The sequence below is a fragment of the Pleurodeles waltl genome, chromosome 5, assembly GCF_031143425.1.
Source record: "Pleurodeles waltl isolate 20211129_DDA chromosome 5, aPleWal1.hap1.20221129, whole genome shotgun sequence".
Taxonomy (NCBI): Eukaryota; Metazoa; Chordata; class Amphibia; order Caudata; family Salamandridae; genus Pleurodeles; species Pleurodeles waltl.
The window spans coordinates 1,237,414,986-1,237,433,417 of record NC_090444.1 but is presented as its reverse complement, the minus strand read 5'-3'; the positions used below and the strand labels follow the sequence as shown (position 1 = coordinate 1,237,433,417).

General features: G+C 43.4%; 1 protein-coding gene across 2 annotated transcripts in view; it reads left to right on the top strand.

Moving 5' to 3' along the window:
- HACE1 (HECT domain and ankyrin repeat containing E3 ubiquitin protein ligase 1) overlaps positions 1 to 18,432 on the top strand; it is a 299,062-nt gene that overhangs the window by 215,285 nt on the left and 65,345 nt on the right. For both annotated transcript variants that reach the window (XM_069235476.1, XM_069235475.1), the window contains exon 21: positions 13,006 to 13,104. In XM_069235476.1, the coding sequence (XP_069091577.1) occupies positions 13,006 to 13,104 (99 nt within the window). The remainder of the gene's footprint in view (positions 1 to 13,005; positions 13,105 to 18,432) is intronic.

The window sequence follows — 18,432 nt, the reverse complement described above, 5'->3', positions numbered from 1 at the left end:
GCTGGTGTTCCACAGAGGGTAGGTGAGAGGGCGGCTGGTGTTCCACAGAGGGTAGGTGAGAGGGTGGCTAGTGTTCCACAGAGGGTAGGTGAGAGGGCGGCTGGTGTTCCACAGAGGGTAGGTGAGAGGGCGGCAGCTGTCCGACAGAGGGTAGGTGAGAGGGCGGCTAGTGTTCAACAGAGGGTAGGTGAGAGGGCGGCTGGTGTTCCACAGAGGGTAGGTGAGAGGGCGGCTGGTGTTCCACAGAGGGTAGGTGAGAGGGCGGCTGGTGTTCCACAGAGGGTAGGTGAGAGGGCGGCTGGTGTTCCACAGAGGGGTAGGTGAGAGGGCCGGTGTCCGACAGAGGGTAGGTGAGAGGGCTGGTGTCTGACAGAGGGTGGGTGAGAGTGCGGTTGGTGTTCCACCGAGGTTAGGTGAGAGGGCGGCAGCTGTTCCACGGAGCCATGCTCCGCGTTACCGGGCAGCTCATGGACCGAGGCGCAAAACCAGAGCCTCTGTCTCAGGTCTGCAGATTGTGCCTGACCCCTAACACACGGCATTAATTACGTAGCCTATTGCGCCTGCTCTGTCCTTTTATGAACACTGTGTGGGCCTGAATCACGAGTTTTCAGTAGTAGTTGAATCTTACTCCGATTCTCTGTATGCCTTTCACCTGCTATCAAGGCCTGATTCGCAAAGGGTTTTCTAGGAGTAGTTGAGTTTTACTCCTGTATTCTGTGTGACTTTCACCTGGCTATCAAGGCCTGATTCACAAATGGTTTCTTATAAGTAGTTGAATCTTAATCCTGTTTTAGCTGTTCCTCCCACCTGGCTACCAAGGTCTGATTCACAGAGTTTTCTACGAGTAGTTGAATCTTACTCCTTTCTTCTGTATACCTTTCGCCTGGCCTGATTCACAAAGGATTTTTAGGAGTTGTTGAGTTTTACTCCTGCCTTCTGTGTGAATTTCACCTGGCTGCCAAGGACTGATTCGCAAAGGGATTTTTATGAGTAGCTGAGTCTTACTTCTGTCTTTGGTATGCCTTTCACCTGGCTGCCAAGGACTGATTCACAGAATTTTTTTCTATGAGTAGTTGAGTCTTACTTCTGTCTTTGGTATGCCTTTCACCTGGCTACCACGGTCTAATTCACAAAGGGTTTTCTATGAGTAGCTGAGTCTTACTCCTGTCTTTGGTATGCCTTCACCTGTCTATCAAGGTCAGTTTCTCAAAGCGTTTCCTATGAGTAGCTGAATGTTGCTCCAGTCTTCTCTGTGTCTCTCACCTGGATACCAAGGTCTGATTCACAGAGTTTCTATGAGTAGTTTAATCTTAATGCTGTCTTTTCTATTCCTCCTACCTTGCTATCAAGGTCAGAAAGTGTTTTCTATGCGTAGTTGAGTCTTACTCCTCTCTTTGGTATGTCTTTCACCTGGCTACCAAGGTCTGACTCAACAGAGTTTTCTATGAGTAGTTGAGTCTTACTCCTTTCTTCTGTATGCCTTTTACCTGGCTATCAAGGCCTGATTCACCAAGGGTTTTCTTTGAGTAGTTGAATCTTACTCTTGTCCTTGGTATGCCTTTCACCTGGCCATCGAGGTATAATGCACATATATGGCCTCATTATGACTGCCGAAGTCCCGCCAGCCACAAGACCTCCAGGGATGGCAGTCATCCGACCGCCATATCATGACTACTGGCAGGTCTCAGCCAGAATTTCGGCAGAGAGCCGCCAGCAGCCATACTGGCGGTCTGCGGTGCAGTGGAGGCTGCTCCGCTTGCACCGCCACGTCATCACAACACTGCCACGCCTATTACAAGTTGGTAATAGGCATGACGGTGTTGTGGTGACGGGGCGCTGGCGGCGGAGCAGGTCCCAAGGATCCTGTCCCCTCCCGGAGGACCACTGAGAAAAGGTAAGTGCCTGTCCGATAGGGAAGGAGGGGTGATGAGTGATGTGTGCGTGCATGGGGGTGTGTGTTTGTGTGATTGGAGGGGGTGGTATTTGTGTGCATGTATGTGCATGTATGTGTGTGATTGTGAGTGTCTGTGTGAGTGCGTGAATGGATGCGGGTTTGGTGGAGGTGTGTGCGAGTGTATGTATGTGTCTGTATGAGTGTGTGATTGCATGTGTGTGTGTGCGTGTATGCTTTGATGGGATGGGGGGTCTCTATGGGCTTAGGGGAGACCGTGGCTGGGGGGGAGGGGGGGAGGGGGGAGGGGGGAGAGTCGCATACTGGCGACAGGTATGTAAATTCCTGTCGCCGGTATCCTTTCCACCGGGGATTTCCTAGCAGGGTTGCTGCTAGGTAAACCCTGACAGAAAGGCGGCTCCAAATACCGTCGGCGGTCTATGGTGGACCGCCAGGGCGAAGTTGATCTACCTTTGCCCGGGTGGTCCGACCACCCTGGCGGTACAGGCCGTGATCTGGCTGCTTTGCAGCCTGTTCACGCTGTGGTCATAATCTGGCGGTCCGGCACCGCCACGCCGTCGGCCGTGTTACCGCCATCACCAGCTGGGACCGCCAATGTCATAATAAGGGCATAGTCTTTTATGAGTAGTTGATTCTTACTCCTTTATTCAATATGCCTCAGATGTTGCTATGAAGTCCTATTTCAGAAAGTATTATATGTAAGTAGTATCTTATTCCAGGCTTAAGAGTAAATTCTTCATGAATTTTAAAGGGTAGGACATCCCATCAAGGCTAAATTCTCAAGATTTTTGCTGCAGAGGGTTTTGCAATGTTATCTTACGTTTTTTTTATTGGAGCCTCTGGAATCGCATACACACGTTAGACAGTTGCATTCTTCGAGGGCACTTAAGTGGTTTCATTACTGTCGTGTCATCAGACATGGTAATTTTCTTTTCTGCATGTGCCTCTGGCTTTGTGTAGTTATGAGAAAGAGGGAGTTGTAACATAACTATGCCACACAAAAATACCTACTTACGTTTATGAAGTAAGCTGCTGGCAATGTTGGTTAATGGATTCCAGAAGTATCTCTTATCTTAATATTTATAAAATCGTTCTGATGAACATGCGCAATGATAGACTGAGAAAGACAATTTCCACTTAGAAGTCATTAAAGCGGCACCCTGTGTAGAATAAAAACAGTTTTTTTGCCCATCCCTGCCTGCTAAAAACTACCAACAACAAGCACTCTAGAATGCTGCTTTAGTTTGCGGCCGGACTGGGAACTCAAAGCAGCCATGGCAACTCCCCCCCCTTCCCCCCCACCCACCACTCCCCCCCAGTGGGGGGTGCGGATGTACCTTTGCATGGACAATGAGGTCTTAAAACTGTGTATGCAAAGGTACCAGACACAGTTTTAAGACCTCATAGGGGGTTTGCGCAAGCGCAAGTTCACAGCACTGCTGCAAAACTGGCCCTCAGTCACAAAACTGGCCCCCACTGTTCCAAAAATGGCCCCCACCCTTCCAGCCCACAGTGAAAACGCCCGACGCCAGCTACGGCCAATGTGGCCCTGCTTTAGTTTAATCTGCTCGGGTTTTTAAAATGTATTGTGACGTCATTCACTGGATAGCCTTCTGAAGAGTATATTTAACTTGTACACATCACTCTTTTCTAACTCTTTTATATCTGTTATTAGAACATTTTAACAGATTTCAGCTTTTACTCAGTCTGTTTTCACACAGTATAGGGTCAAGATCCCTTATGTACAGATATGACATATTCGCAAACCTTTAGAATACGTTTTTTAAAAATATGGTAAAGAGGACTGTTCAGTCATCCCCTTGTGCAACTCTACAAAAAACTAAATTGAGTGTGCAAGGATGTGGAGCAACCCAGTAACATCCCGGGTTTTTTTTTTTTTAGACAACAAAAAATACTGTCATGCAGACACAACTTTAATTTTTTGAGATTTTGAAAATTTCTGAATTTTGAAAAAAAATGAGGAATGTAAAATCTGAAGATCCTTCTATAGAAAGGATGTAAATAGTTACATCTCATTATGGAGCACTGTTTTCAGTTTGAGTTCATTGTATTACATTTCGTCCGTTTTATTTAAATTGTTTTAGATTTGTATTTTATTGGTATTTTAGATTTGCATTGTACTTTAACGATGGAAGACGTGGATAACAGAGCCGTACTATTCACACCCACTCCAGGGAGCAGCAACCAGTCAGCTCAAAACCCGGCCAGCAAGTGCATCTATAAACTCAAAACAAATATGTAATTGAAAAGAAACACAAGGCATGGCACACATATTCACATCTATGCAACATAGGGCAACAAACCTTCCCCGTTTTACACAAAACAAACTGGTACACGGAAATGAAAAAAGAAACCAAACACTCAACAAACAAGATGCAACATAAAACTGCAAGACCTTTCATTCTCATCTGCCCCAGAGAAAATAAAGAGACTCTTGATACAAGTCATGAAAGAAGCACAGATCATTAGGTTAGTCAAAATTGCAGGGAGATCCAAAAAACACAAAGCAGGAGCAGATAGATGCTTACTGTAAGTAAGCATGGGAAGCAAGAAAAGAGCTTTGATAAACAAAATAGCAAGGTTAATTAAGAAGTAAATTTCCTCATTGAAACAACGAGGGGCGCAGAAAGGGTTGTATGGGTTCCACTAGAAAGGCAAACCTAATCCGCTGCACTCATCTTCTGTCGCATTCAAGTGACCTCCCTCATTGACTTATCCACATGGCTTTCCTCACACAGCTTGTGAAAGCAGCCTAATAAAGGTGGTAAGTATGACCTACTTTGAGGGAATTTACAATCAAGCAAGGATCTTTTGTAAATGATATGACCATAAATGGAGACCGCTTAACACTTCTAAGCTGGCCTCCAGTCTCCCATGCCTATTTTACACCTCTATGTTAATTTTCCTGCCCTTGTTCGTACATTGTGAACACCTGCTAAATAGACTCCTTCTGTGGGCATTGCAGGGCAGTTTACCAAATTGTTAAGAGTATCTCCTTGTACCCCTTCCCTCTTCTCATTGATTTCTTGATATTGAGGGTTTCAGTTGATAATAAAGATTAGTATGATCTTCCTCCTTGAATTCACAAAATTTTGAATTACATCTTGTTTTTATTGTGGTGTTTTAAGTATCATTTTTTTATTTTGTGTTGTACTGCTGAACGTGTATTTAATATAAGTGCATTGAATTACCAAAACTGCAAGAGAATAATGCAAAAAAAAATGAGATGCAGTGTGACAGCGTCTAAAAAAGGGGTGAATGTCTTTCTTGCACCTTGCCAGTCCTCCAGCCACTCAAGTTTCTCTCCCTCAAGTCCCTCAAACTCTTGTTGCTGAGAACTCCTCAAAGTTTGACTAAACAATCCCCAGTGCCCCCAGATTCCACCACCTCCATACACCAATTTGTACCAAATTATTCATTTCAAACCATTCTCATACTGTATTGTCATTCCTTAGGTACCCTGGTAACTTGATGCTTACCCTATCACCCTTCCTAACAACCTGCACCTTCTCTCCCATTGTCTTGTCATGATAGTTGTTGAACGCCTTTTGTTGATCTCTGACCTTGCTGTTAAGTTCATCTCCAGGTCTGATAATCTAATATCACTACTCATCCACTATCTCCACCAATCAGGACAATGGAGTCAGCACTTTTCTTAAACTCATCAGCTAGAACAGCATCCTGCTTATGGAAGAGCTGGTATGATGCCTCCACTTTCATAACATCGTTCAGAATGCATACAAAAGTATCTTGCTTGCAGCTAACTATTGCTTATGTATACACCACCACATTAAGGTCTACATGTCCAAAGAAAAGAATAGTATGCTCCATAAGATTCCAAAGACTGTGAAATTGATCATAGTCCATGTTTCCAGAGACCCAACGCATCACACATCAGACCATGTGGAATAGTAATCATCAGCAACAATTGAGAACATCCTCTTTACTAGTAATGCATGGAGTGGGTTAAAAATACCTATATTCTTTGTTCCAGTCCTCAGAAGATATTAAGTTTTACAAAGACCATTTCTTGACAACCATATGATTGATAAAGGGTTTGCAACTAACACAGTTCACTATCACCATGTCTTTAAGGAAGTCAGTCTTTGTCTCTGATCTGCACTTCATTCATTCCCATCTATGAATCTCTCCCACTTCTTATGGCCTGTGATGTTTCCAGTGGATCCATTTCCATTGGTGTCCTCACACCAGTCTGAAATAGTATTCACCTACAATTCCACTATCCCAGTTCATTTGATCCTACACTATTTGATAGAGATGTCTAGCTGCAGATTCCACCCCTTATAATATTCCCCAGGCATCAGACTGGATCTGTAAACGTTTGGTGAACAGTACCCCTGCTCACTGGAAGATGGCATTGTTTTGCTCTGCATAGTGGCTGCAGTGGCTTCTGCGCCGTAAGTGGTGTGTGCTGTGCCTATATGGGTGCTACCCCAGCACGCTGACATCAGCTCTTTTTTGCCAGGCCAGTCAGCACAGATCCACAGAAGAGCACACCCAGTTACTTTTTGATTGACCTTTTTTCAAACTTTTGTCAAAGATTGTTTGAGACTTTGGCCCTCATTACAACCCTGGCGGTCCAAGACCGCCGGGGCTGTTTTGGATGAAGCACCGCCAACAGGCTGGCGGTGCTGCAGAGGGGATTACGACTACCGCCGCGGTCGCACCATCGGGGCCGGCGGTTTCCTGTCGCATTTTCCCCAGCGCTGCCCAGGGGATTACGAGTCCCCCTACCGCCAGCCTTTTCCTGGCGGTTTGAACTGCCAGGGAAAGGCTGGCGGTACGGGGAGTCACGGGGCCCCTGGGGGACCCTGCACTGCCCATGCCAGGGCAGTAGAGGGGCCCCCAGACAGGGCCCGTGCAGCTTTTCACTGTCTGCGTAGCAGACAGTGAAAAGCGCGACGGGTACAACTGCACCCGTCGCACGGCCGCAACACCGCCGGCTCCATTTGGAGCCGGCTCCCATGTTGCGGCCCACATCCCCGCTGGGCCAGCGGGCGGAAACAGGCCCAGCGGGGATGTCATTATGGGCACCGCAGGAGTGCGGCCGCATTGGCGGCCGCACAGCGGTTACAACGTGGCGGGCGGCGGTTGCCGCCCGCTAATGGTGTAATGACCCCCTTTGTGTCCTGGTGTGTAGGATGTCTCCCAGAAAAGCAGGTTTTAAGTCATGTGGCACCAGTCATTGACAGATATCGGTGATAGACCCACATCTGGTTTGTCTCTGGTGTCTTGAGTGAGACCACAACGCCAAGACATACGAGAAGACTGCAGCACCATACACCCTGAAAATCCCTACCGGCCGTTGTCCATCGACTCCTCGATGTTCCAGAACTTGTTCGCTTGGAAGGTATTAAGATCGTTCACATATTTGTACCCAGTAATTGCTGTCTCACTCCAAGTCATCGGTAAAGTCGGGGAAGTCCCACAAGAAGAAAAAGAAGTCGAAGAGGTCTTTGACTTCACCACGCAAGTCCAGGGATGAAGTCCAGGGATGCGTCTTGGGGCCGTCGACACTCAAGGTCTCGCTCTCTGATGGAGCGTACCCCTCGCCGTCTCTGCGCCTCCCGGAATTTCCGGGAGCCGTGGCAACCTCACCCAACTTAAGGAATTTTATGAGCCATGAACCTTATTTTGGGATGATTCAACCCCTCTGGAGCGCTCTTGGGGCCCGCGAGTCTGGTTTGGGACCCTACTGGTCTTCCGCAGGGAGTTCACGCTTGGCACCAGTCTGGCTCCACTGATCCATTGACAGGTCCAGGGCAGCACTGGTTGAGCAATCTTGACCTTCTCCTGCGTCCACTTCAGTACCTGCGCCAACAGTGCTGCCGCCCCCTTGATCATTCTCAATACCGATATGGAGCCGTACAGGTGTCATCCGGCGTAGACCGGGTGCAGACTGCCCATATCGGAGCCAGTGCTTTATTCATATGACAGGATTGGGTGATGATTAGGGGGGTCAGCAAACCCTTATTCATACCAGGCATTAGAAGATCCAGAGTACAACTGGTATGAGGATCTGGCAGATGCCAGTGGACTGGAACCTTCCCAGACACTGGCCTGGTCTCTCAGCCTACTGTGGTTACGGAGGAGGGTGCCTCATCCGCAGCGGTGGTTTGGAGGATGGCTGAGGTCCTGGACCTTATGCTACCCTCAGTAGCAGTCAAGACAAACGTCTTGATGGAGGTGCTTCAGCTGACAGTTGCCCCAATCAAACCATTACTTCCATTCAGTGAAGCCCTTATGGACGTCCTGATCAGGGCCTGGTCCAAGACCTACACAGGGGCTCCTCTGCATAGGAGAATTGACAGCCGCCATTACCCTGCCCCAGAGGACTGCTGTTTGCTCACCCAGCAACCCAACCCAGTGAACTTGGTGGTCTAGGCCACCACCTCCAATGTCAACCCTGGTGCATTCCCTACTATTCCACTGGATAGAGAATCCAAAAGACTAGATACCTTTGTGAAGAGGACGTTCTCTTCTGCCAGCTTGGCACTGCGTTGGTGAACACTGCGTGTTTCTTGGGACAGTACTCCCATACAATCCGGGACTCGTTTGTTCATGAGAGGGATGCAGCCAAGTTCACCATAAAATGTGGGGTGGACACAACAGACTCAATAGGAAGAGCAGTTTCATCGTTTCAGAGCAGAAGGTCCCCACTTACTGGCACATAGGGGTACTGCTCACCAAAAGTTTCCGGCTCCAGTCTGATGCCTAGGGAATATTCTAAAGTAAGGAATCATCCTTACCATATAAGACGTTATCAAAGCCAAGTAACTCGTTCTTTTGAACTCCCTGGTGGTTGTTTTACCATGTTGATCAGACATGACATTCCCAGCTGTCTGTGTCGATTCTGGTGTCAGAACTCTGTAGAATACTAGGCCCTGTATGTGTTTGTATTCCTCCTGAGGATGAAAGATTGGTAAGTCCTCACTCTCTCTGGGGTTTTTTGTAGACTCCAAGTCACAGGCCTCCATGAAAATACAATGAAATTATAGACAGGCAGATGGGTTAGATGGATAGCTCCAACTAATACATCAGCTAATTCAAGGTAAGTTAATTGAAGGTTGTCAATCTGCGATTGGGGTGTGGGGAGTTAACACACAAAACTACCAAGAAAAATTTAATTCACCTTGATCATAGTTGAGCAGATTTACTCATACTAAACTACTTACAGATTTTACATTGTGAAAACCTTACATTATTAGACAGTTGTTCAAATTCACATTATATATCAGACTCATTTGTGACAATTTCCAAATCAAAAATCATTCTCCAGTTGCACATCCTGAAACGTGCATCAACTCTAATCTGGTCTTTTTAAGCAATTGTATCCTGAGAAACAGTCCTGAAAAACATGTCTTTTAGGTAAGAGTTTCCAAAGAAATAAGTCCTGCAAAAGCTAGGAACTAATTCTGCAAGAACCAGGAAACAATCTTGCAACAGCCAACGCGAGTTTCACGGTTATTCTTCTGCTTCTTCAGGGCCTAAACAATAACCACCTTCTCATCCTTCTAGAAACGAAATATGATAACTTTGCATACAAAAACTCTATTTGCTTTGTATATACAAAAAATAAAATCACCTGATTAGGTCACATAACCCAATCATAATTAATTTCCAAAATTACATTCAGAGTCCGATATGAACTATTTATTGTCCTTCCAATGTTACGGTCAGCATCGACTCCAGATACTTAAGACCAAATCATGTTCCAACTCTGACATTAAAAAACATGTTAATCCCATGCTCCTTATGAAGGCACAAAATATAAAGATTAATTGAAGGTTGTGACCAAATGTTTGACATTTTGTATTTTTCCATATCTAGAAAACTAATCCCTTAAAAAACAGAAATGCTGCTCTGATAAAAAAAATTATAAAAATATGGCAGTCGTGTAATTTGCTCTTAAAACATAATTGATGATTATGAAAACTTTCCTCAGAAGTACTCACATTTTAAACAAAGGATCATTGTTGGGATTGGGAAGTCCTCTGCGTGCTGATGGACTTCTACCTGTGCCCTGAGTGCCCATCTGTACAATTGTCTAGATCCCTAGTGCTGACGTTTGTCATGTGTGTGCTCCATGACGTATCTGTCTCATTGATACCAGTCTTGTTAGACCAGGAATGGTGCCCAAAGGTCTACCCTTATAGTGGTGGAAGGCTACTGCTTTCACCGGTGTTAAGCAGCACAAACACTTTGGTGGCAGAATACTGTGTAATGGTCAGTAGGCGCAAACTGATCCTTTTTTTTACCTGTGTCACTGGAGTGAGGCCTACTCACCCTTGGTATACTTTAGTTGCATATGAAGTGCTGTACAGTGCAGGAGTGGTGACTCTGCACTGGTTGTATGTGTCATTGGGAAGGGTACTTTACAGTGATAGAGCAGTGCATGCATGGTGAGTGCATGTATTGGGTAAATTTGTAACTGCAAGGAGAGAAGTGCATGAAGGATGTAGTGCTATGCAGGGCATGCATGGTGAATGCATGTACTGGGTGTATGTGTACCTCTGAGGAGCACAGCACATGAAGGGTGTAGTGTTGTGCAGTGTGCATAGGGTGACTGTGTGCGCTGGCTATATGTGTGCTTGCTAGTGGCAAAATACTGAAAGACTACAATACTGAGCAGAGACTCAGAGTGAATGTGTGTGCTGAGTGTGTGTGTCTGTGGTGGCACAATACATTGAAGTAACAGTGCTGGACAGGGGGTGTGCTGTGTAGCTAGGCTGAGTGCAAGTGTGCCTGTAATGTTAAATTATATAGAGGAATATCAATTCCATTTTGGGTGGCCCAGGTCTACCTGGTGAAGACATTAGAAAGTAGAGGAATGCCCTAGCCATATTTGTATTTATGAATTTCTTTGAGCTGAGTAGGACATACTGGAGAAGGGAGAGAGAGGCACCTCCTGTCCACTTAAAAGGATGGTCTTAGATTCATTGAGAGATCACAAGGAAGGGATTTGGACACATGTCAGGAAGGAAATGGAATTGATAAGGGAATCATAAAGAGTAGAGGGCTGGGAGTTCAGGATTAGTCATTTGATGCACATATCTTTGTGGCTGGTATTCAGGTGTGAACCCTAGTCGCTTTCATGGTCTGTGTTGTGGGACTACCAGCTTCAGAGTCTCCCCTGCTGTGACAGCCTATTGGACAAGAGGAAGAGAGTGATGAGAAGTATGTACTTCAAAAGAAGCAGAACCCCAACATAAAACTTCAAAGACTCATTCCCTAAGTCACATTTGGTATCTAGAAATCGACTATAAGATGGCAAGGTTGAGACCTCAGAAATGGTCATCTGCCAGGCAGCCAAATGGGGTGTGTGAGGAGGGAAAGCTCTGCAAAACGTCTGCCTATGACTAGTATTGGGGCCAAGGCCTGCTAGACTTCCTGCTGCCTGAGGGGACATCACCCAGGGAAACCAAGACTACCTGCTCTGGAGCACCAGCACCTGTCTGCTTGCTAAGACCAGTGTGCCCTGTAAGTAAGAGGAGAGCATTGGAGGAAGGAGCGAGGTCCAGGGAGGAGCCCTGTCGAGTGGACTCTCGGTGTGTAGTGTGAAGAGCTGGCTGCTACACTAAAGGGATTGTTACCTGTATATCATTTAAGTCAGTGACCTCTATATGCCAGGAGAGAGCAGTCGTGAATATAGACATAGAAATATTTGTGTGTGATAAAGGTCAATGCAACACTGTTACAGCGACTCTGTATGCCGGGGGGCTACCCTGAAAAAGATTGCCTTACAGAGAAGGGCTAAATCCTTTCTGACACTGTACCAGTGACCCCCTATACCAGAATGGGCCGCCTTGTTAAAGACTGCTGTGTAGGAAGGTCCAAAGCCTTGTGTGGCAGTGGTGCGGGAACCCCTTATGCCAGGATGGACTGCTGGGAATAATTGTGATGTGTGGATCGGGCAGGAGCCTGTGAACTGTGAGCAGTGGTGAGCCGTAGCTCACAGGAGCAACAAGAGCTGGGACTGACCCAACCCCGTAGACCGAGTGAGGACGCCGTGGAAGCATTGCCACCTCAATGGGATTGAGATCAGAATCATTGGAATAACTACCTCAGCCAATCCCCCAAACCCCCATTTGAGAGCATGGGCACTTAACTCGCAGGAGGATTGCAGAAACATCTCTGATCGATGTTGAAACACAACCGGGTAAACAGAGATCTTACCCCTGCTGAATTCTGCAGCGACATTCCTTGCATTCTTTTAGAATTAAAACCAATAAATAACTATACAGAAATAAATGTAGAAATCTTTCTCTCCCTCTGGCCCTCCCTTTCTTACGCCATCTCACTTGGTTTTGTTAATAGTTTTCCAAAGCCGCATTTCAGTACTGAGCTGTTTGAACTGCTTTTGTTGACTTCATCAAATAATACAGTCAAAGGATCCCAAGGCAGAGATCTGAACATGCATAATTTAACTTTTGCACAAGAGTTTAAACATGGCCTAGGGTGTAATGTTAAATCTGTGCCAGAGGCACTGTTATATTGTATCCATCAAAGTGAAATATATTCTATATGTGATATTTCATGTTGAGATTATTTTACAAATGACGATTATTACGTTAAAAATAGGTGAGATAATATCAGTTGAGTGCAGTTTTATGTGTACTTAATGCAGAAGTTGAAAACATAGTGCTCCTTAAGATGCACTTGACAAACAGGCTAATTTTCATCTATGGGAAGTAATGTCGCTTGCAGAATAATGCTTGTTTGTGTGAATGTAACAGTAGATGATAGCTAAATCAGTGCATAAAGATAACGTTTGGGAAAATTAGATGAAGAAGTTTAATATATTTTTTACTTTGAATTGCTGAAAAAATTGAACTTATAATGGAGGAAAATGTTAGGATTTCCTGTCTGAGTTCTTCATTTGTACTGCTAAAGGGTGATGGTGGGCTTCTAGCAAGCCATGCAACTGTTTTGTAACTGAGTATCAAACTCATAGTTTCTCTGATTTTATTATTTTGTATTTGAGAAAATGACATGCTTTGTGTGATTGTCTTATAAATGATTGTGCTATTAATTTTTTTATATCTTTGCAGGAGCTACTGCTTTCTGGTATGCCAGAAATTGATGTGAATGATTGGATGAGGAATACTGAATATACCAGTGGTTATGAGAGAGATGACCCGGTAATTCAGGTAAGAACTGCAGGTAACTGGAGAGGTGGAAATAAATTATATCTAGTAGGCTCATTCAAAATATAACTCTTCTTAGCTTGTAGACATAAGTGTGAGTGTCGTTCTGATTTGGAAAGCGATAGCATCTACTGATTCATTTCAGTGTGATACCATAAAACTTGTTTGGCTTTGTGATCAAATTAGTTTATTTTTCGCTGGTGTGTTTGGTGGTTGGGGCTATGCTACATTTTCCTGTTTTCAGGTTTCGTGCACTTATGCTGCTGCTTTTCCAGACCACATTGTGTCAGTGGTACAGGGAATTATCCTTCTTCCATCTTCTGCCCCATATATAAATTTATTTTATTGATGATTTAAGGTTACTCAAGATGGAGGCCTGTTTCCATTAGAGGCTGAACTATTTTAGATCTCAGGCAGGTTAATGGAATCCACTATCAAGCTGGATGACTCTTGTTGACTGAGTCTAGCAATACTGATGGCAGACTCTGCCATGTCTTCATACTATACTCTCAGCAGTTCAGAAAGGTTCCTTTTGCTCATATCTTTAGTAATAGTGAACCAGAAGTGCTAAAAGGCAGTTTGTTTACTACTGAATAACCGTTGGACATTTTCTTTTGAGGAGAACGGTACAAATGCTTCAGTTGTTCCAGGCTCCTTAAAATTGATAAGGCCTCAACCAGATTCTATAGGCAGGCTAATCAGGAGTCTTCCACATCCCTCTATCCTCTAAATGTAAATCAGAAGTATGCTCTAACCATGTTCAATGTATTTCCTTGCCAAAATCATCCTGTGGATTGAGAATTTATTTTGATTTCTGAAAATCCACTCTTTTACTCTAATGTATATATCATTTTACAGGGTTGTGCCATTTTTGAATAAGTATGTTAAAGGAATGTGAGGCTTTCAATGCTAGATTACAAGAGATCAAACCAGTTTTGCAATTTTGTGTGTGATTTTCAAGCCTGAACTCATCAAATGCTAAGTGATGAGCACATCAGAACTAATGGAAGACAAGACTGTTAACTTGTGACCCATCACATCTCTACTGAAACGAAGTGAAATGAAATGAAATATACCTTAATTGTATACTTAATAAAAATCATTGCATTCAGCAATGTACATAAAAGCGTTATCAAGTTAAAATAGAAGGCCAGAAATGACCTACTAGGGTTTCTTATTCACATAGAGTTTAAAACACTGATACCAAGATAAATTATTATCCATTGAATAAGATGGTGTATTTCATCATGGGGGGGTAATAACATGAACTATCCCCTCCAGCTCCATGCTGTCCTTAAAGTTCTGCATCTAGGCTGGGCGTAAAAGTAGCACTAACAAAATTGCTTAGTCATGAGCTGATTAGCTCCATCAGCTTCCACTGTTACTAGTGCTTGCTTTAAAGGGTGTTCTACTTCCAATAAGAATTTTGCCACGCATGACATGTGCTGTGGTGTCAGCCCTTTGAGACAAAATAGGATAGCTTGCCGGCACGATCTAATGCCATTGGAGATAAACATGTTTTTAAGGTACGGTTTCCGCCAGGGTAAAAGTGCAGGGTATATGCATAGAAGGTGTAAAAAGTCTTCTCTACTATATCTCCTAATTATAAAACGAAATCGCAAGAAAACATGCCATACGTTATATATCCGTAAAAGATACTAAACTGGAGTCATTATACTATGTGATCGCCTAAATTGGAGAAAAACACCCTGGAGAACTAATCCCCACATTCTCTCGAGTTTGGGACCTTTACCAACCATCACCCTCAGCAAATGTTTAATTATATCATCACCATAGTTGGAGAAAAACACTTTAAAGAACCAGATTCCCAATTGATATGTCTAAATCTGCGAAAAGCACCCTTTATTTGTGTAAATGTGCAAGAACTATAACTAGTGAGGCAGCCAAAAATGCAAATGAAACTCAAGGCTCGGCCTACCTGGACATCACAGTGTTTTGTAAAGTGAAGATTTATAGTTGGGGCTAAACTCTGAAGATGTCTCTTCAAGGCACCCTGAATTCTGTGGCAGGGTGTCGCTGTGTGAGCGCTCGTATGGCCTTATTTGGCCTTTTGTCATTTATTTATAAGGGGATGCGTTAGAGGTTTGCTAGACCTTTTGACTACGCTTAGAGTGATTCCACCATGTATGCAGTCTTTACTCATAATCTGACCACCAACATAACATGATCATCACACCAATTTTCAAAACTTTGAGTCAGTAATCGTTACGCACCATAACCGATGTGGCCATGAATAGCCACACATTTTAGTAAAATTTAGAAAGTTTATTTCCCTATATTAACAATGCTAATATCATATAAATTAGTCTTAATACCAAATGAAATGCATATACAAACAACACCGACTGACCATTTATAATTAAGCATTCAAGTGTTACAGTGTAAATTAGTCAAATCAATAACTGAACAACAGAAATAGCATACATCTAGATTCAACAGATGAGCAAAATCAACTCTTTGTTAATAACATTTGTCAACATTTGGGCAAACTAAGTAACCCTCCAATTAGAATACCATGTTTGGGCTTCATGCAAAAAATTTAGTCAACATCTAACTAGGGCTGTATCAAAATAGTGGGTGTTATCTAAAAGAAAGAACAAAAATGTTCAACAGACACAATTAGCACTTCGTTATACCTCTCCTCAATGGATCAGCAAGCTGCGATTTCTCTTCGTCAGTTGGACATCGTCTGGTCAACATCAGCAATCGGACAGTAAAAGGATTTGGCTCAGCCACAGTTGGGCTCTAAGTTCTGAACCACTTAGGACATTAAGCCAAAGAAACAGCACCACTGCAATTACTCAATGGGGATAAAACTAAGGAAAACATCTGGAACGGTGGTGCTCCTCGAACAGGTTTACTAAGGGTCGGAATAGGTAGAACTACCAAACTATTAGACAAAGGACAGGGAATAAGTTCTAACAGGACTAGAATTGAAAAGCGTCTGCACCTTCTACACTAAAGGGCTGGAAAACTGACTGAACTACTCTCATTGAACTGGACTCTTCTCCAAAGTATGGTCTGGATATATCAAAATTCACAAAGCATTTTCTCACGCCGTCATCGGTCAGAAAATCATATGTTTACATTAGGACCAATAGTTTCTGAATTCTAAATCTAAAATATAACTAAAGTCTTTCACACGTCGATGATTGGCTCTTCTTCTCCGGTTCCCATCGTGCGCTTCCTCAGGTAACTTTTTACTTGCAATCCTAGCTGTAGTTAGTGCATCCATTGTTAGTTCTAGTACAGAACATCTCCAAAAGCAGTTCTCGTGAGAATGTTTAAGACATTTACAAATTGTTGTTCAGCGCAGTGTGAACAATGAATAATATTAATTCTCTGCTTTCACAAGACATTTACAAACCTTTATTAGGACATGGAACTTAACATGAGGCTTTGTCAACTAGGTCCAAACCGAAAGCTCTACACTATTTAAGCAAATATATAACATTAATATATTAGTATAACCCATTAATATATTTTATTCTAAGTGTGCACAATAATTAACTTTAAATGTGAATTATTTGTTAATCTTTATTCTCATATGGTGGCCACTCAAGTGGGGTGGCCACTCAAGTGGGCATATTTTCCAAGAGGCACATTATTTTCTATGTTAACCTAATTCATGTGAATTCTTAACCCTTAATCAATGCAAATTTATTAGTAATTAATTCAGCTTTCACAGCTTTGACCTGCTGCAAAGATAAAACTTTAGGATTTATATTTATTAGCAGGCATTGTCTGATGTGTATACGTGGAACAGATCAGCTAATTTTGTGTATCTCAGCTGTTAATTGCCTGAGTACCACCTTTTTCTCTGTATCGGAACATAGGAAGTCCAGTTCATCTGTTTGCATTTTTGAAAACCATATTTGAGATCATCTTAAGTCAGAGCTGTGTGACTTCAAAGGCCAATGTATTGTACCTTGTTGTCATCTTATCTCAGTTAATAAAATGTATATATACTTTAATTGCTGGACATGCTAACAGGATGTCCACCTTTTCATTTAACACATTATCTATACTGCAGTCCAGTTTCAGGACAATGTCGAGAAATTGTTCAAGCGCTTGAGAGTTTGTCAGTTTCTGTTAGGGCCTGGGCTGGACTGGGCACCCAAGCAGCCCCCGCAATTTTGTCAAACCAGATACCTGAGGTGGCAGTGGGGGAGAGGTATGTGGGGGGGAGCAGAGGCTCCAAGTGTTGAGGCACATCTGTTTTTAGATTGAGCATGCAATCGATAGTGTAATCTATCTGTGGACTTTTAACCTCGCCCATCACTATCACTCTTTCATGGGCTTGCCTTTCAAAAATCCTTTGTTATTGTTGGTAAAAGCTTTACGTTTGTCCCTCCTGGGGGCAGTTTTGTTACTGCCTTGGCCATCAACCTTGTTACATGGATAATTGCATGTCTGCCGATACGTGCCACTGCGAGCAAACTTCTTTTTTCTTTTGTCTCTACCCTTTGTGCTCATGGGGGACGTGGTACTTTGAATAGGCTTGCTTATGTCAACTGTTTTACTTTTCATTTTCAATGTATGTGGCAAGAAAAGTCCAGTAAGGAATTTCCAACGCTAATAGCTCTAACTCGAACAAACACAAGACCCATTGGATTGCGAATGCTTGTTGTTACTCGAGGCACTGCTGCAAAATCGGCCACCAACTTTCCATCCTCTAAGGGAAACACTTGATTCCCACTATGGCCAGTCCAACCCTGGCTAGAGCAAGTGTTTGTCCAAACATATCCTGCAACAGTAGAAAGAAGCATTGGCAAAGCCAATAGTTCTGGCGTGGTCTAACAGCCTTTTTTGCAATTCTTGCTTTGTTTAGTCAAGTATTTTGAAAACTTTATTGTCTGAAAAGCTGCTGGGCATGTATCAATTGAAAAAATTATAGACAAAATGGAAAATGAAAATTTTAGCCTCAAAAAGCTAACTTTACAATAGTACTCCCTGACCCTGGAGGTAACTACTTTGTGTGTGGATGTGCTCCTTGCGAAAGGTAAGCATGCATTAACTCATAGTGAAGTCATCCAGTGGCTGAAGTTGGATGGCACATTTTCCCTTGATGCATGCTTGAGTGGGTTGGAGAAAAATGTGAAAAACAAACGGATCAATTGTGGCTGAAATCCCCTATGAGTAACTTCATACACATAATTTTAGTAAAATCAAAAGGTCTTGGTTAACACAGACCTAAAAAAGCCAAGTGTTGTCTCATTGTCTGTCAGCCACTTTCTTTTGAGAAGAAAGAAAGGAAGTAGAAGGGTAGAAGAAAGGAAAGAAAAAGAAAGGTAAGAAGAAAGGAAAGAA